This window comes from Camelus dromedarius, chromosome 31 (genome assembly GCF_036321535.1).
Source record: "Camelus dromedarius isolate mCamDro1 chromosome 31, mCamDro1.pat, whole genome shotgun sequence".
NCBI classification, from domain to species: Eukaryota; Metazoa; Chordata; class Mammalia; order Artiodactyla; family Camelidae; genus Camelus; species Camelus dromedarius.
In genome coordinates, this window is record NC_087466.1 from 8,141,295 (window position 1) to 8,161,232 (window position 19,938).

Consider the following 19,938-nt stretch of genomic DNA (forward strand, 5'->3'; position numbering starts at 1 on the left):
GCCTTTATTTCAGTTTGATGTAGCCGGGAAGACTTCCTGGAGGAGGCGACAACTTAAGCTGAACCTGGCCAAGTGAAACGACGCAAGGCCATTGTGTGTAGACACATAAGGTGAGAAATAACTGTGCATCTGAAATGACAAACAGCTTGGGTTGGTTCGCTTCCTCGGAACCTTTCTACCCCCAAGCTGCACCCCATCAACTCCCCAGAGTCCCAGGTAACATGATCACAGAACAGAGAGAAAGCACAGATGCCAAGGAGCCAATGCTTTATTTTGTACAGACCTAGTGTGCTAGGAGCCCCATGCCCTACAGGATGCACCTCTACTGGGCACCTCAGCCTCTTGAGGGCGGCCATGCTGGCTCTGGACCCAGGGCTCCTGGAGAGGTCTAGCAGGTCTCCCTCTGGACAGTCGTGGAGGTGGGAAGTCTTTGAGGGCAGTGCATCTCAGGAGGCTGGAAACAAGCGCAGGTCAGAGCTGATACACGGACACAGGACGTGAGTTTTGGTGATGGAGCCCCAGAGTCCCGCATTCCCAGATGGTGTTACCGCAGCGAAGCCACTGAGAGGAATGAGAGTGGAGGGGACAGAAGGGAAATGAGTAGAGGGAACCTGAGACAGAGAACCCGCAGGGCCACCATTTCCAAGGGCAGGACAACCTGACATGTGCCGCAGCCACTGGGTGTGGGCTCTGGGCTAAGGTCATATGTGTCATGTTACTTTAGGTAGTTGGTAACATTAGCCCCATTTTCCAGCTGAGAACACAGAAGCTGAGCAACGTTGCATCTCTTGCCCAAGGTCTCATGACCAGCTACTGAGAAGAACTGAGCTCTGAGGGCCTGTGTGGTTCTGAACCCCATAATACATCTGCCTCACAGAGAACGGGGCTGTGTTGTTGAGCTAAGAACTCCAGCGTGCAAGTCAAAGGCGGAGGAGATTTTTAGGCAGGCGCTTTGTTATCACGGCGAGTGCTGCTGGGAGCGGGGCAGGGGAGCTGAACTTTAAAAAAAACTGGCAGAGACAAGATGTTCTGTGACAATGACGTCTGCTAAGGACTGCTCCCCTTCCGGACATGTGCCCTTTACTTGGCCTTTGAAACTGCGTTCTGTGTCCCCGAGAGCATAATAATGTAAATGAATATCAGATCTCTCCTCGGTAATTGAGAGCGGAGAGAAGGCCACGTTAAGTCAAATTAATTTGCTCTGATCCTGTCCAAGCCCATCTTCACGGAAGGGGCAACGGCTTTTTGATGGGCTGAGGAGACTCTCCAAGTACTGAGTCTCTAGAAGTGGAAGATGTGTGGCTTGTTTTGGTCCAAGAGGCCTCTGAAAGGAGGGTCGGTGGCTGAGGCCAGGTGTGGGCTGAGCACCACGTGTGACCACTCGACCACCTGAGCCTCGAGCCGCTGCGAGTTCTGAGATTTACGGAGGCTGTGGGCTGTCACCGGGATGTGGGTGTGCGCTGCATCTGAACCTGGAGGGCAGCTTACTCCTCCACTGCCTCCCAGCCCGCCTGACGGGGCTCTGCATTTCAGTCGGGAGTCCTAAAGTTTGAAACGTGCCTCATGAGGGGGAGTAAGTGGCTGGCCCCACCTCAGGGTAAAGAGGACAGAACCAGAAGTTAGGGTGGCTGGGCTGGCGGCAGACTCACTGGGTGATCTTGAAGTCCCAAGATTTGTTGAGCGAGGCTGGAGTCTGAGTTCCAATCTCCCTTCAGATTTATGATCCTAAAGTCTGGCCTCAACAGAGACCACCTCTTTTAAGATGCAGCTCCATCAATGTGGCTCTGAGTTGAGCCCAAAGAGGCCTGGAATATGTACCTGAGAAACAGTGTTACCAATAAAAGTGTGGATTCCGGAATTCTGAATCCCAGTTCTGCCTGGGTGATTTTGTACAAGCGACTTACCTCTTTGATTCTCAGTTTGTCAACCTGTGAAATGGGAATAAATACTACACACCACCTCTTGGGGTTACCGTGGGTACTACGTGACTACCTGATACACACACTCAGTACAGGTAAGCCGTTATGAGCAATGCATTCCTCCTCCTCCCTTTACTGCAGATAAGTACCAGGATTATCATGGGAGCAGGAAAGAGAAGCATGGCTCACTGTCACCCTGTGACCTTTGCAGTTGTCCCCTCTCCCCCTTCGCTGGGCCCATTTCTCTCTATACATTTAGAGTAAGAGTTAGACTTCACCACTGTCAAGGCCTCTTCCACCCTGGCCTGACCCTCCCACCACCCACCCAGAATCTCCCATCCTCTGTGGACAGAGGCCAGCATGCTCCCCAGTATCCAAAGAGTGGAGTGCTGGAAAGAGAATGAGGCAAGGGCTGAGGGGGGAGGCAGGGAGACTTTAAAAGCCCAGCACCTTCTTCAGCATCGCCCCACAGGACCCTCATGCCTTCTGATGGGTCTGCAAGATGCAAAGAAACTGATGGCATCGAGCGAGGGCTTCTGATAAGTTTTGTGTTTATCAGCAACATGCTATTTGCATAAATAGCCACGCATTATTTCACTGAAAACCCTCGTCTTTAGAGAAATCAGCCATGGCATTAAAGGCAGTAGCAGCAACTGGTTTCCTCCAGGCCGCCAGACCCAGGTGGACGCCCTCATTTCATTCCCCAAGCAGAACAGCCCCAGCCCGCTGCTTTTACCTGAGCTGCTCCCTACTTCTGCAGGTACTTCTTCATGATGCTCTCCACGTCCTCGTCCTTCCTCCCTGCCCCGAGCTCTCTGGTCTCCGGGGACGTTCGCTCACCACCGTCACCCTCCAGCTGCGGGACTCTAGGCCGACTCTTGATGCTGTCAGCGCTTTTGAAGGACACAATGGAGCTGGAGGAGGAGGACGAGTCAGAGAGGTGAGCAGGGTCTTCCCTGGACTCGGGGCTCTTTTTCAAAATGGTGGTGATCCCTGAGAGAAAGCCCCGGTCCGCCTCTTCTGTCTCAAAGTGGACACTTGAATGCTGTGAACTGTCTTGCCCATCTCTGGCCGCTCTGGCCAAGGACATAGGCATCTCGGGCTTCCGGATGGCCGGGAGGAAGTCATCGAAATTCACTTTGGTCTTGCGTTCATAGTTGAGGTTCGGGACCTTCCAGCTGAATGGGTCACTGCCCAAGGGGTCCTCCATCAGGTGGGCGAACTGGCGGTTCTGGAAGACCAGTGGCTCCTTCCCGAGGTCCAGACAGCCTGCGTCGTCCAGCGAGGACTCCAGGCAGCGCCTCCGAGGGCGCAGCGTGGGCGACAAGAACGAGTCCCTGGGTGCAGATGGGGAGCTGGGTTTCCTCCCCGGGCCCGGTCCCGACTCTAAGAGGGACTCGCAGGAACTGAACCGGGTCTTCTGCTTCTCGGGCAGCAGGCTGGGGCCCCCTATGCTCCCAAAAGAGATGCACTTAAGGCTGGTGGAGCGCAGGAGGCCGGCCGAGGACCCGGCGGTGCCCGCCGTGTCCAGGGGTGACTCTGCCCCAGACCTCAGCGAGAGAGTCCCCTCGTCACTGCCTGCCCTGGCCCTCCTCAGCGCGGATGCCCCGGTGGTCTGGTAGATGGGGAGAGTGGGCCCGTCTTCCAGGCCCAACGGCGACCCCCGGCCTCTCTGTGCCCTCCTCCTCCGGAGGCCTTCCACGAACTCCGACAGGGCGGCGGACGGACTCGGCAGCTTGTCCCTGGACAGCGGGGACGTGTCTCTACTACGGCTAGACGGGGAGGAAGACGGGGAGGAAGACAGCGCTCCCGACCTCTCTGGAGGCTTTCTCTGGACGCCACACTCTTCGCCATCTCCAGAGTGGGAGGACTTCCTCCGGCGGAGGGAGAGGGGAGACACGGCCTTGTCCCCCGAGGTCTGGCTGCGAAAGTCCCGGGCCCCGCCCAGTGCCGATGAGCGCTGGGTCCGCTCGGCATCACCCGCCTCCTCGTGCAGCCTGCCCGGAGAAGAAAACCACCGTCAGTACACATTGGGCGATTCAGACAATTTGCGCCACTGGTGTGAGATCCCCTGAGCACGGGCACTAATACTATTCACGAACTGGGTGATTTAATGCACAAACTCAAGCCATGTAAATGATTTCTCGTACCTTTCTGAAATGCAATTTCTGTCTATAATTAAACCCAGCTAAGTACATTTGAGTAGATTAAAACTGTAGCTCTGACGGATGACTTAGATTTACGAGGCATCATATCTGACACGAGAGGACCTAGCATCCCACAGCCTACCGCGAAGTAAGTAATTTGCTTCTTGAAGACTCGAGGGGGTCCTGCAGGAGGTTTATTTAGGGCCCAGCCCAGAGGACAGCCTCACCAAGCAGAGCTTCCGAGAGCCAGTGACCCAAAAATGCATCTGAATGACATGCTCTGGGACACCCCTGATCGTTTCTTGGGATGGGATGGGGGTAGGGGTTAAAAAAAAAAAAAAAGAAAGTCCTTCAAAAGGGAAAGATTTACCTGAAATCAAGACTATACACCAGAGAACAGAAGCTTTCTATTCTGGGACAAACCAGACAGAGGCAAAACCACTCTGCCTCTGAGAAGTGGGAATCTCACAGCGGGGGGAATTATAGGCTGCAAAATGAAAATGAAGAGCGTGGCTTAAAGGAGAGAGACCAGAGTCCATCAACCATTCCTTTAATAAATAAAATCTATTTGTCCTCCCTCTAAGACAAATGACCCCCTTCCCTCCCACCAGCAGAGTTATAATTTATAAAAAAGCAAAAGGGGTGCCAGATGTCAGAGTCTGGGCATGGCAACGGGGGCCAGGGGCTGGGCCTGAGGAAGGCAGGGTGCAGGGGTGATGCAGGTTCCCAGTCGTCAGGCCGTGCCCCTGCTTGCTGCTCTGTTACGATAGGAAAGATTATTATGAAAGGTTCAGCCCTCTACACATAAAGGTTGGTATTCTGGTATGAGACTTTGAGGAAGGTGTCCTGCTCACCACAGTCTGGTATCACCAGCCCCATCCCCGATTACGTAGGACAGTTTAGAAGGAAAACAGCTGACCACAATGACCAAGAGGGCTTTTGAATCTCTGAAGGAGCCAAACCCACAGCCTTAGGAGGTGATGCCCAGAGGAGAGAGGAGGATACAGATAAGGTAGGGGATTGGTGTCTTTTTCAGGGACATGGGTAGGGACCTAGACACTGCCTTCCTGAGCTCCTACCAACCCATATGCCTCTCTCTTCTGATGCTGGCAGGAGCCTCTCCTGCCCCAGGACCATGGTGATGGGAGGTTGCCATGGTGATGATGCTCTGTGAAAAGGTTCCACAAATGATGGGCACAGGACTGGCTGTGCTCATCTGTCCCTCCTTATGCCATCAGCTAGGTGGGGAGGGTCAATGTCACAGTCTGGGGGCAGTGAGGAGGCCATAAGATCCATCCCAAGGTAGAGGTGTGGATGCACTGCCTCCCTCACCCACTCTCCCCACCAGCCTCAGTCCTTCTCCTGGGGGCTCTGGCTCCCAACTCCCTCCCCAACCTCCTGTCTCATGACTTGGCCCCTTGCTCACTCTGCTCCAGCCACACCAGTCTCTGGGGACAGGCCACACCCTTCCTAACTCTGGGATTTGCTGTTCCCTGTGCCAGAAGCACTCCTACATCCTTCCAGTCCTGGTCATCGTGCTGACCTCATGGGGACATCAGTGGGTGGAAGAAAAGCCCTGGGCTCAGTGCCTGGCACCTAGTGCCTCAAATAATGATTAAGAGTTATGATTAATCATTAATAATCAATAATGAATGGCTATGAATCATTAATAATTAGCAGTTAGTGCTCATTATGATGACAACTAATACTCTGAATCTCCAGAGCCTAACCCACCACTGGACACCGCGGAAGTCTCAGCTGAAGTTCCAGGAGGGCAGGTGACCTTTCGCGTCCTCACTCCTGAGAAAGGCTGGTCCCCATGTGCTCAAACAAAAGCCACACAATTTGCCCGGAGCAGCTGCTCCCTTCCCATTTCTTGTATGTCACCTTCCGTCTCCGTCACGGCTGGACCCAGGCTGGGAAAGGAGCTGGAGCACTCCCGTGTCACTACCAGAAAGGGCGTCTGTCAGCACCGTCACTTTGGAATCACTCCCTAATACATGGCAGGATGGCATTCACAGCCTTTCTTTTTTGTTTTGTGTTATTTTTCTTTCTTTCTTTTTTTTTTAATAAACAGCTTGGAGCTGCCAGGGACAGTGGGCGGCTGCAGGGCTGACAGAAGTCATTTCCGTCCTGTCTTGGCCCTGGAGGAGGCAGCCGTGATGAATGTGTCCTGGGCACTCAGTCTCATTCATCACCTGCCACGTGGGGAGGGCGGCATCCTGGGCTCCTGTCCCCAAATCTCCCAGGACTGTGCCATTCCACGCGCCCTAGCTCCCCTCTCCGGGGCTGGCTGCAGAGGCCAAGACAGGGAACGAGGGAAGGGAGGGGAGAGAAGCAACAGGAGGAGGAGGGAGCAGGGAGGGAAAGTCGGGGAGAGAAGAGGAGGAGGAAGAGTAGCAGGAGGAGAGAAAGTAGGAAACAAGAGCAGAAGGAGAGGAGGTGGGGGAAGCACCGCTCCCAGCCCATGCTGACAAGACCTTGCCAGTCTCATTTCTGCACCTGAGCTGGCACGGTGCCCAGCACGCAGTGGACGCTCAGTAAGTGCTGCTGAACAGAGTCAAGTGCACCTTGGAAACCAGGTCTCGAGGGAAGAGGAAGTAGGTAGGATGAGGGAGGTGGAGGGATGGGTAAAGAGAAGCGGGGAGAAGCAGAAGCAGGACCGAGAGAGGCTGCAGTGAGCGTGTGGGGGAGGGGGGAGAGGGAGCGACCAAGGCTACGGGGCAGCGGAGGCAGAGGGCTGACAGGGGAGGGCCGTAGACGGGGTGCGGGCTGGCAGCCAAGGATCCACCCTCCTCATCTTTGACCAAAAGGTGGGCCAGGTAGGGGGTGCACAGAGGTGTCAGCAGCCCAGGAGTGGGGTCTGGAGGTTCCAGCCTGAGTGCTGCTGTCCAGACACAGGACACAGGCTTGCTGGGCTGAGCCCCAGGGGACCCGGCTGTGCCAGACCAAGGGAGACCTGCCTTCCTTCCTGAGGCCCACTAGGTGCAGCATCTTCCGGAAGGTGTGAAACCAAAAGGTCACAGCACAGCCACTCGAGCCCCAGCCCGGCTGTCACCACTGGTGATGGGCCCAAGGGTTGATGTTGAGGGGGAGAGGTGGGCAGGGCTCCACCTTTCTGGAATAGTCTGGTGTTGCCTTCAGAGACTGCTGGGGGGCTTGGAACCAGAACACAGGCCAAGCAGTGTTGATTCCTGGGGGGCCAGAGGGGAGTGGGAGTCGGGGCAGAGTCAGGGGTGGGAAGGGGAGACAGGGAAGGGAGGCGGGAGAGGGAGAGAAAAAAGGAAGGAAGAAAGGGAGAAGTCTTGGCTAAGCACTGCCTCCTGGGTTCACCATTCAGAAATCCACCCACGTCTGTCTCTGCGACATCTCTATTTCCTGTCTGCTTCACTGCTCCAAGTAAGAAGTCTGTTTCTGCATGAAGACCGCCAAACTTAACCTGAACCTAGACGCCCTCTTGCAAGCTTCAGGGTGTGGGCCTAGCTCTGCTGTGAGGCGGGGCAGCCTTGCCCTGGCTCTGGCGTTTCAAACACACCCTGCTGTCCTCATGCAGGGTCTGGGAAGACTCATTTCCCCACTGTCCTCACAGACCGGCTCGGCTCCGATGGAACTCCCTCCCATCGGCACCACATGATGGATGGGTGGCGGCTAATCAAGATGTCACTGGGGCTACCTCCCAGAGCCTTGGCCAGGGAGCAAGGTGATGGATGGGAAGCTCTCTGATTCACTGGGAGACAGGTGTGGACACATGCTAGGCAAGGGCACTGTGATTCTCTGATAAAGGACTCTGAAAACAGCTTGGGAAATTCTGCACCTGCCCCTTAGTCTATCCAGAAAGAAGACTTTCAGTATACCTGCATGGTAAGGAGCCAGCAGGCACTGCGGGGGCATCCAAGCACACAAAGGCCAGGCTGGTCCCGTAGCAGTCACCCCTGGCTGAGCACACACTGTGTGTCAGGCACCATGCTGGTGCCGTGGACACAAGGGAGGACAAGTGGATGGGCCCTGCCTGTGTGGAGCTGACTGTCACACCCATTTATAACCTCTACAGCGACCCTGGGAGGTAGGGGTTACGGGCTCCGGGCACAGCGAGGCTGGGTGCCCTCTGCACGCACACTTGATTGGAAGTGGCAGAAGGGGAGTTCCAACTCCACAGCCAGCATCACCCTTTTCTGGAAACTTCCTCCAGACCCTGTGATGTGATGCAGTGTTAAGAGTACCTCCTACATCACCTCGCCCAGATAACATCTGTCCCTTGGATTCTAGTCTGTTCTGCCACTCACTACTTTTGGCAGAGTCACCTAACTTCCCTAGGCCTCAGTTTCCTCAGCTATAAAATGGGGGGGATCTAGGTTAGCCCTGTGATGATGTGGAGACAAGAGCTCCAGGAGGGCAGGAGTTTCTGTCTGTTGCATTTACGCTACACCTCGTGCCTAGAATGGTGTCAGAGCACACAGTAGGTGTTCAGTAAACATGTGCTGAATGGATGAGTGAAGTGTGTATGTATGTATGTATGTATGTATGTGTGTGTGTGTGTGTGTGTGTGTGTGTGTGTGTGTAAATGCTCTATTTGGCTTAGATTTATGAAGGCTTATTAGGTAAATCAGGATATGACCATCCAGAAATAACAGAATTTCCACTCTTCTTTATCTGCAAGGATAAGAATCTGGGCTTCAGAGAACAAGACAGGCCTGGGGTTCAGATCCTGGCTCTGCCCCTTCCTGGCCATCTTGTGAAGCCTGGCTGTCAGAGTAGGAACGAAAATGCCAGATGCCACAGCATCCTGTGAGGAAGCAGAGATGATACATGGAATTGGTATGGCCAGTACCCTGAGCGTGGCCCACGTACACCTCCATCTGCCCCCAGCTATTCATGCCAAGTGGAGCCTGGTGCAATTAAACGTGCGAGCGTTACTTATCATTTCAAAACACTACTACTGTAAACACATGTTGGAAAATCTTAACCCTCATTCAATCGTTTTTCAATTAATGGCCTTTCCATCAGGGCTAGAGAGGACCCCGGCCTGAGGGCAGATGTTTAAGGAAAAGCAACTCCTACGAATGAGACTGCTCTGCGCAGCTCAGGAAAGGGGAGAGGATGCCGAAGTGGTCTGCTCAGCCTCAGGACCAGCCAGCTGCTAAGACACGTGTGTGAGGCTTGGACCACACCCCTTCCCCTGCCAGGCTGCCCTGTGACTGCTGTTCCATCGTCCTCTCTCTACACCTCCCACAGTGGGAGATGCTCCATGAATACTGGGTGAAGAATGATAAGTGCACCCATATGTGTGTGGATTTGTATATGCCGTTTCATCAGGATCAGTATGATCGCCCCATCTTGCAGATGAGGAAACTGAGGCTCACGGGTGAGAAACCCTCTGCTCAAGGTCCACATTGCTAAGTGGTAGGGCCTGGATCTGAACCCGGGTTGGACACATTGGATGCTCTTGCTCTGTTCTTCCACACCACCACACACCCTCCAGGCAGGAAGCTGAGTGGAAACTGCAACCACCTGAACTCACGTCTACACACATACATTTTCCCAAAATCTACTGAGACACAATGAGCAAAAAAACAGTGAGACCCAAGTCAAGGAGATGCATGGATTCACTGGTACCAGACACAATCACACGACAAAAAGGAGAATTTCCAAGCCTGAGCCAACAGGAGCTACAGGAAACTCGACGTGCAGATTTAATGACACCATGAATCATCCCAAAGACGTGCTGTCACCCCCGTTCTTCATCCACACCCTGAAATTAAAGGGGAAATTGAAAATGTATTGATGTTCTTTAATATCAAGGCCTGGATGGGAAACCAGATGTCCTTTTAAGCTGGCCTGAAGGTTTAGTGCCCAAGTCTAACACAGCAATTGATAGTTTGTAACAGAAGTTGACACGGTGCCCAAAACTGCGCCTGATGCAGTGAGAAACAGGAGGCACGCATTAAGGCCCTACAGTGTGCAGGTGAATTCTGCATAATAATTGTTCCTGTATGGTGCACTTTTAGGCTTTGCAGACATTACTCAATCTCATCTCACAACAGTCTTCTAAAGCAGCTACTACTGTAATCTTCCCGCTCCATAAACAAGGCTTAGAAATGGTAAGTAACTGTGATGGAATAAATGGGAGAAATGAATTTAAACCAAGGAATCCAATGTCAGGACCCATGTTTCCTGACTGCTCTGTTCCACTGCTTTTGACTGTTCCATTTTACAGAGAAGGACACTGAGGCTCGGAGAGGCAGGTGGACTTGCCGAGGCAGCGCTCGCCTCAGCCTGTGTGACTACACACAGGCTCACCTAGCCTCCCAGTGGTAGAAGAGGGGCTGCCCGACCCTTTTGGAGAGCACGCTGCAGGCTGGATGAGACCACGAGGAGGGTCAACCATGCAAGAGGCTCCAGGTATACGGTAAAGCAAGGACTGTACCCGAGGCAGGAGGCTGGCAAGGGAGATGGGCGGGGCAGGAGCCGGAGGGCACAGCCTTTCTGGAGGGAGGGGTGGAGTCGGGCTTTGGGAAGAGGGGTCAGGTGGGGAGGGCTGAGGAAGACACTCCAAGCTGGAGAAGAAGATCCCGCCTAACAGCGATTAGCTTATTGAGTGGTTTCTGCAAAACCCTCGAGCAGCAAGGGCTGATACCGACATTTCACAGTCAAAGGCTCCAAGGGTAGAAAGGAGGAGACTGGAAGGGAGACTCAGGCAAGGAAGATGCCATGGGGGGTGGAATCCCCAAGGGGGCTTGCTTGACAACAGGCAGAGGAGGCAGCGGGATAGGCAGCAGGTGGTCCCAAAGCCTGGTTGTTTCTGACCTGAAGGTGCAGAGAGTTGACTTGGGAAACAGATTCTGTAAATATCCTATATTCCGCATCGTGCAATGTTTTTATGAGACAAAATAACTCTTAAGCCTTGCTTGCTGTCTTCTCTGATCTTAAGTAGATGCTTAGTCCTTGACACTTTAAAAAACCAACCCAGCGAACTGCCCTCAGTGGACACCTGCCTGCACAGCTCCTGGGGGTCAGCAGAATCTGCCTCATCTCCCCCACGCAGTCTTACCTGCCACTGGGTACTAGGACTAGTGGTTTTTGAACAGAGTTGCCCAACAGAATCATGCATGGAACTCTACCCAAAAAATCAGTTTCAATGGGGGTGGAAGGTAAGGGGACCATTCACGTTTAAGAGAGACTAAAGACTAATGGAAGATGTTAATAGTATGGGAACCTAAGGGCAGGAAGACAGGGGGATATGGGTCCTCTCTGTTCCTTCAATTTTTCTGTTAAGTCTAAACCTTCTCTTAAAAAAAAATAAAGTCTATTTTTTTTTTAAGAGAGAGAAACAAAAAGAAACCAAACAACCAGATGCAATGAGTGCCCTTAATAGTAGGACCCTTCTTTTAAAAAGCACTGCGATCCAGTTTTAGAACTGGGGTAATACGAATGTCGGGCTCTTGGATGTTATTGTGGATTTGCTCATTTTCTTAGGTGTGATGATGGCGCAATAGTCAGGAGATGTCCTAGGAGACATCCTTCTTCATATGATAAAGATGTGAAATTATTTTAAGGAGAACTGTTATGATGTCTTCAACTTACTTTCACTTCGGTGGGCATAAAAATCCTATGTAGACAGAAGTAGAGAAGAAGGTAAAGATAGAAATAAAATCAATATGAAAAAAAACCTAGTCATTGTCAAATTAAGGCAGAGGCTAGCAGAGTTGATGGTGCCTGGGCACTTTTGTTGTTAAAAAAAAAAAAAAAGAAGGGAGAAGAAGAAGAAGATAGAAGGAGAGGAGAGAGGAAGAGGGGGGAAGAAGTGACACTGTCTTTACAGGTGATTCTGAGGAACTACCGATTGATTTAAAAAAAAAAAAAAGCAAACATTTCTCCTCACCTTTCAGTGTTCAGCCCAACTGCAGCCGCCACCAGAAGCCTTCGCCCACCTCTCAGGCTGGGCTGGGGACCCCCTCCGTTCCACCGCCCCCAGGCCTCCACGTCTCTGCACTGTGATTGCTGACTTGTTTACAACTCCCCACAAGACTGTTAATTCTGAACTAGACCATATTTTCCTTCCATGAATCCCCAGGATCTAGACGAGTCCCTCAAGGAGAGTTTGTGGATTGGAAAGAATGAAGAACTGGAGGAACAGAGAGATGAGGGGCTGCGGAGATGAAGAAAGGGGGGCAATCCAGCTGCTGAGTTCAGCCCCCAGCAGCCTCACTTATCAGTTGGCCAAAGCCACTCCTCTGGGCTTAAAAATAACAGGTTCAAAACCCACTTCCATCCAGCACACAATCTAATGAGAAGTTCTCGTATGTCTAAGCCCAGTCCAAAACCTGGTTTTATTTCTACAGAATTTTATCAACTGCAGAATGGAGAGGGAGCTGGCACCACATCTGGTTTGAACCCCTCGTTCTCCTCCTGGAAAATACAGACCAGAAAGAGAGCTTCCCGGGTCCCACTCTGCCCAGGGTGGGAGAGCGCTGGCTCTCCCACTGCAGTCTGACCCTGTGACACAGCTCCCACAGTGCTGTGAAAGAACAACCTGGATAAGTAAAGGAATTAAAAGTCTAACTGGATGAGAGATTCACTTGGGTTCAACATATTTTCCATAAACGTTTAATGCTTTCCTTCACTCTCCATGCACAGACATTACCTCAGCTGAGTGTGGGACAATGGTTAATAACCACGTAAAAATCTCAGACTTAGTCGTAAAAGCACCCAGTTCATCATAAAAATGCTGTTTTAAGTGAATGGAAATTATCAGTCCGTCCCCGCCTCCTTATATCCGTTCAGAGTCATTCACTGAGGGCCACGATGCCGGCTGCTGCTGATGCAGAGGTGACTAACCCTTCCATTCAAGAGGCTTATAGTCTGGAGGGGAAGGCCACTCACCAGCGTATGACCTGAGGGATGTAGAGTGAGCCTTCGTGTTCTCTGAGGCATGGAAGCCAAGGAAGGAATGTTTACTTAGCAAAGAGAGGAGTCCAACTCAGCACTCAGCTTCCAGGTAAGATGGACCAGCTTGTATCAGACAAACCCCCCACTCAGAAAACATAGAAAAGCTAAATTTAAACTTAAAGGCATTAGAGAGTTTAAAAAAAAATTGGTAAATCTAATTCAGAGCACAAGGCAAGATGGTGATGACCTCTGAGTGAGGAGGACTAAATAAGGAGGGCATGACTCAAACGGATACAAGACAGTGTTAGGGGCCCTAGAGATGGGCTGGTTTTGATTTGGGCAGTAATCACACAGGTATGACCAATCTTTGAAAATTTCATAAAGATCCAGTTTCCAGTATGTTTATTTCAGTAAGTCCACTTAACAAAAATTTAGCTCAATTAGGAAACTGCAGATTCTACAAGGATGTTGTGAACCACTGATGATTAATTCAGATGGTTTTACGCAAAGTCACAGCTAACCGAGGGGAGCCTCAAAACTCCTGAGATATCGTCAGAGCTACCGTCTAAGATCTGGAGCTCCAAATAGAAAACAGCCCTCCTACCCACAGGAACCTGTCCAAGAGTGACGATGGCTCCAAGAATAAACCCTGGACAGAGCCAGACTTCTCCTGCTCTTCGCTTGTTCAGGCCCTGCCTGCGTGGTTAACATGGTTAACACGTTTGCACTGAAAATTTTCATTCTTCCATTTCCACATCTTTCCCACTAATCTTCTTAATACTGATAAAACTGAAAATAACCCTTGTGTCCTAGGAAGACATAAAACCGTTTTCATGAGCGGCTCATTCATTAAGTCTATTCAGGGTGGATTAAAATGATCCTGAGCTCTGGTTCTCAGAATGCAGAAACCAGTAAATAAACGTGCTATTGAAATAAGATCAGCAGTGGGTGCTTAACCTACTTTGAGAACAAGCTGTTTTTAACGCCAAGGATCATCCATTCATATTTACATAATTAATGAACTAATTACAAACGAGTCTTATCTAATCATTTAAGAAGGTCTCACGACCCATCCTTGGCCCCCCCTTCTGCAGTAATTTTCTTGAAAGTAATACAACTTTACTTTAAAAACAATACCCTATAATTTAGACGTTTTTACTAATACAAGCCAGCCTCATCCCACATAAAAATCAACAGAGGCTGATCCAAGGAGGATGGTGGTGTCTAAATCTTTTTCTTTTAAACTAAGTACCACAAGGCAAGAGTATGAGGCTACAACTGTTTACAGAAGGCAAATTTTTCCCCTGGAAAAGGAAAAGTTGTAATGCCATCTTTTAGCCAAACGAAAAGCAGTTGTGTTAAATCGGCACCAAAGCAAATGATACATACAACAGTAATTAGTGAAGATTACACAGTAATTAAAATCACGATGATTATGTGAGTGAGAATAATTTATACAATAAGCTCCACGCTCACATTGCAATATGGTACCAGTCCAACAGCAACACTGGAGAGCCACATTGGGTAATAAATTCAAATCACAGCATCTCTAATTATGTGGTGATAGATGGGTCATTGAAATTTAGGGATAAATAAAGCCTCTGATCAGGATACATACAATTTTATTTGGACATCCCAAGGCTACCAGATGGGGATCCCAAATACTCTTAACACTGCCCACCTCCCAGACCTGTGGCTTCCCCACCTGCTTCCACCAATCCTGCTTCCATGCTCTGTGATACAAGACAGTTAACCCATCTGGCAAATCCACCCTTGGCTCCTGATACCAGCATCATTCTTCTAATCACCCTGTGAGAGGCCATCTAACTTCTATCTATACCAGTCATTTATTCGTTCAGTGCGTATTTACTGAGCATCTACTATGTGCTAGACACTGTGGTGGGTGCTGAGGTGTAAGAAGGAAAAGATAAGATTTATGTCCTCAAAAGGCCTACAGCCTAATGAGGGAGACAGCTGAACAGATGATCTCACCATAACATGGACATGCTATGGGAGGGGAATTGTGGGGTCTGCAGGACCACGGCAGAGGGCCACATGACCTGGCCAGGGAGTCAGGACGTCTCCTGAGGCTGGTGACACAGGAGCTGAGTCATGAATAAGAGTTCATCAGGTGAAGAAACACGGGAAGGGTGTCCAGGCAGAGGAAGTTCATGGCCACAAGACCGAGGGCGGGAAACAGTACCGTGTATGAGGGAGGCCACACACCATTTCAGGCACAAAGTATGAAGAAGAGATGCGGGGAAAGGAAGCCAGAGAGTAGCCAGGAGCCAGGTCATGGAGGGCAGTGCAAGCCTGCTAAGGTGCTTGAGCTCCATCCTGCTCTGTCCTGCAGGACAGAGGGAACAAAAGTTTTTCTATAAAGGACAGATAGCAAATATTTTTGGCTTTGGGGCCATTCGATCTCTGTTGCAACTCCTCAACTCTGCCAGCACAGTGCAAAGACAGTAATAAACGATATGTAAAATTTGAAAAACAACCAAGGGTGTGGCTGTGATTCAATAAAATGTTATTTACCACAGCAGGTCAAGGACAAGATGTGGCATGTGGGCAGCAGTTTGCTGACTCCTGCTGTAGGTGACAGGAAGCCACTGAAACCAGATTTTCATTTGAGAGAGATCACAGTGGCTGAAGGGCAGAGGGCAAAGGAGGGACCCAAGGAGGATGGCACTGGAGGTCTATGCCAGAGTCTAGAACAGAAAAGGTGGGAGCCTGACAAAGGTGTTGGCAGTGAGGATGGAGCAAAGTAAAGAGAGTCAAGAGTATTTGCTGGGGGTGGCCGGGGTGTGTGTGTGCAGAATCAACAAGATTTAGGGATCAGTTGACTGTGGGGGTGAGAGAGAGGGATGAGACCCCAAGATGATTCAAGCCTGGGTGGCTTTATGAGTGACAGGCCCAGCAAGTGATACTGAGAACACTGGCTGGGGGAGGAGTTTCCTTGTAGATAGGCGGGGTTAAGCCACCAGGGAGACATCCAGTCAGCGAGCATCTCAGCAAAGGCAGTTAGCTACGATATACGCGTACAAAACGTGGGGGGACGTGAGAGCTGGAGGTCCAGATGTGCGGTTCATCCATTTACAGTGAGGGCATTAAAATCACAAGAGGACTGCCTGTGACCAGGTGGAGGGAAGAACAGCATGTGACAGCAGCGTCCTGTGACACCAGCACCGGGGGAGCCAGGGTAGGAAGGAAAAGACCAGAAAAAAGAAGTCTGGGGAGCGCCAAGGAGCAGAAGCATGCACCAGGCCAGGCAGACAGAGTCCAAGACGTGCCTGACAGGTGCCCGAGCAGGAGGGAAGTCCAGGAAAAGATCACGACTGGAGAGTGTGCCCTGGCTTGTCCCTTTGGAAGGCGCTGACACGGTGAGAAACGTTTCAGAGGAGCAGTGGGGGCAGGCCCCAGGTGAGGTGAGTAAGTGAGGGTGGTGCGTGCGGCCCCATTCTGGAGAAGCCGGCTTCAGGGGAGGAGAAGGGATCACTCAGCAGGACTGCAGGGCGACGGGCAAGGACATGGCTGGAACGGGGACACTTTGAAGGGGCCCGTAACCAGCGGAGGAAGAACAACCTGAAAGGAGGAAGCAGGGGACGCGGGGGCCAGGGATGAGGGGGATGCTGGGTGCACTGCAGGGGTGAGGAGGGGCGGGATTGGAATTAAGACTCCAAGGGGACTGGGTCTTGTCTTCTGACCCCAGGGGAAGATGGTAGCAGACAGAGATGGATTTATAGACACCACAGAAGTTGAGGCCATCATCTTCTTACCTTTGAATGAGCCAGGAGTTGAGGGTGTCTCTGCAGAGTGACAGAAGGGGGCTGGAGTGAAGGCAGGGTGGTTTGGAGTAATTGTACAGTGAAATGAAAGGAACAACGGCCCAGTGACAAGACGTGAGCATCTGCACAGGTGTTCAGTGAATGCCCCCGCAGAACCGGGTGAGTAACCACCTCTGGGCCTCTGCAGGATGTGGGGATGGGGTCCAGACTAAAATGGGGCCTGGACTCTCCTTGGAAAGCCTGAGGTACTGGAGGACCCAAAGGGACAGGACAGAAGCCTCTACTGGAACACTCTCTCAGCAGGGCATGGTCCTGGAGGGCACACAGAAGACCAGGGGAGCAGGCCAGCCCCGGGGCGGCCTGGGCACCACCTGCTGCCAGACATCAAGAGAGACTCCAGAGGCGAGCGTGGCTGCCACCACCAAGCCCATAAACTCCCTCCCGGGGGCCACGGAGGTAATTTAGTGTCTCCGTCTCCAGAAGCTCTTGCATTTATCAGCAGCAGCTGCATGATTCCTGGGCTGTAAATCATAAAGCTTTAGGCGTATTTCTCTTGAGTTGACATCCCCTTATAAATAGCACAGGGAGAGCTTTTATTTTTTTGGCAGAAGGCTGCTTTCTCTCTCTTCTGTTTTTAGAGTGACCTTCTTTCTCAGTCAAATTGGAAACGTCCAGGAGACTCTTTTATTGAGCCCTGTGATGGGCCAGGTAACGCAGGGTGGGGCAGGGCAGACAGGAGCCTCGGACTCCACCACTACATGCCTCCTAGCAGAGCGCTGGGGTGAGTTGGTGGCATCTAGCCAAGTTTCAAATGCAAATTCCCTTTGACCCAGAGAATCATTTGCCCATGTGCATAAGAATGTGTGTTTTTTTAAGGCTTACAGGCTAACAGCAAATATCCTGCAATCAAATAAAAGTGAAAGAAGACTGCAGTTAAAGAAACCATGGCATCATTTTAAGATCTTCTGCAGGAACTTAAAGGAATGAGACAGACTTATGTGTGCCAATAAGGAGAGATCTCCAAGGTCTACTGTTGGGGGCAATAAGCACATTGTAAGAATGTACTGTAACATTATATACATAATATAGCATCATATCGTTTATGCTTTTTAAAACCCCACAAATATGCTATGTGTTTGCTACCAGTACCTGCATGTTTAGAAATGCACAGAGAAAGATGTGGAAGGATATGCACCAGACTGAAGATGGCAGGTACCTTAGGGAAGGGAACTGAGGTTAGGGTGGTGGCCAAGAGGATTGCAGCTTTCTCAGTTATAGCTTAAGTTCTTGAAAGGGGAAGTATTTATAGATTATAGAGCTGGAGGCCAAAGCTCCTGAACTCTGGGTCAGTCCTTACTGTAAGCTTGGGTAAGCTATTTCCCTGTGCAGACATCAGGTTTTCCCATTTATACAATGGGATTGGACTAAATAATCCCAGTGGTCCCTTCCAAGTCAGAAGTTCTAGAATCTTTATATTGTAAACATACTCCAAGGACAGGGCTCAAAATTTTCAGGGCTTAATGCCATGGAATGTGGCACTCAGCAGGCACTTAATAAGTATCTTTTAGATGGATGTCAAATGTTGAATAATGATCCTTATGCAGTTTTAATATCAATAACAGGCCAACTCTTTGCCAGGAAACTTTGCCAGGTAAGTGACCTGCCTCCTGTGTAAATGTCAGAGAGCCATAGCAGTGCAGCAAATACAAATACAGGGTTTGGAGGGATTCAAACCTGGGTTCAAATCCCAGCTCTTCCACTTCCCTGCTGAATGACCCTGAGCAAATTATTGACCCTCTCTGAGTCACAGTCAGTGCTGAACTGTGACCAAGTACAGTTAATATTTCTGCTCAAACACTGTTGTTACGGTCAGTTATTCATTCAGCAAATACTTACTGAGCACCATCTGTATGCCAGCCCTAGGGACACCAACAGGAAGAAAACTGACAATGAGGGCAGGTGAGTCCTTTCTTGCCTCCTGCCCCATCGCTTCCCTTGGTGCGGGCACCTCTGCTCTGAACAGCAGCTGGACAACCCTGAAGACTTGGAGGGGGAGGAGGCAGGGGCAGGGGGAGGAGACAGGGGCAGGGGCATGAGGCTCTAGAGAGGGCTGCCTGGGGATACTGAAGACTGCCCTGACCAAGCCATAGCTACATAAGCGGGGATGTGGCCACCTTTGCCTGAATCAGTTGTTGCCTGCTCTCTGGGCCTCAGATTCTTCGTCTGTAACATGGTGGGGAAATGACATCAGTCTCCTGGGATTACTCCAGGCATCAAACAGACACCAATACTAACAAAGCAGCTAATTTTCTTGAGTTCTTCCTAGGTGCCGCACTCGGAGAGCACCCTCTCATTAACCCCGACAACAAATTAGTCAACTAGAAATCTTGATCAGAGAAGTTAAGCAACTTGCTCCAAATCTCACAGCTGCAGACAAGCAAATACAGGATTGGAATCTGATGCTCTGACTTCAGTCCAAGTACTGAAACCTGGCAGCCTCCCACCTCCTGCTCAAATGGTGTCAAACAACTCAGGGTGTAACCCAGGAGCTAAGATCCTTATCCTGCACCCTAACATAAGGATAGTTATGACACTTGGATATTATGTTAATGAGCTTTCACAATCAGCTCTGGCCGCCTTATCTGCTGGCTGACAGGGAAACACAGAGGCATTTAGTTATCAGGAGAGAAAAAGTCCTCATCATTTGAAGTTCACAGAGGACATGGCTCTCTCTCTGTACAGGTCTTTGTTTTTAATTAAGAGCAATAATCAGATAATGTTGCTTTAATTAACTCCCCTGACGCACCCCGTTCTCCAAGCCTCCCTTTGATATTTTCAACATCAAATCTTTCAGCCCAAGATTATCTGCAGACACGCGCCAGACATTTGCCACTTGCCAAACATGCCTGAAAGGTTGGCGTGAACTTCCACCCCTTTCTTTTTGGAGAGACAACCCCCTTCTTCAGAGCAAGCACGTTTCATGTCGGGAAGGGGCTGTCTGGGCTGGCCCCATCAGTCTGTGATACTTCTTTCTATCTTATCACATTGGTTCTTCTGTTATCACACGAGTGGTGCGCATTTCATCTTAATTACACATCTGCTTAATCCATAATTTCTGATTCATGGCCATTAGCTCCTAATTACAAGAGAGCCACCCTTGAAAAGGAAAACCAGATGAGCTGAGGAACGGAGATGAAAAGC

General features: G+C 50.6%; 1 protein-coding gene across 2 annotated transcripts in view; it reads right to left on the bottom strand.

The window, feature by feature from the left end:
• Positions 1–250: 250 nt before the first annotated feature.
• Positions 251–19,938, bottom strand: part of MYO18B (myosin XVIIIB) — a 198,572-nt gene continuing 178,884 nt past the window's right edge. For both annotated transcript variants that reach the window (XM_064481117.1, XM_031442942.2), the window contains exons 40-41: positions 2,656–3,916; positions 251–561 (exon numbers count right to left, since the gene is read on the bottom strand). In XM_064481117.1, the coding sequence (XP_064337187.1) occupies positions 2,668–3,916 (1,249 nt within the window). In that variant the 3' untranslated portion in view covers positions 251–561; positions 2,656–2,667. The remainder of the gene's footprint in view (positions 562–2,655; positions 3,917–19,938) is intronic.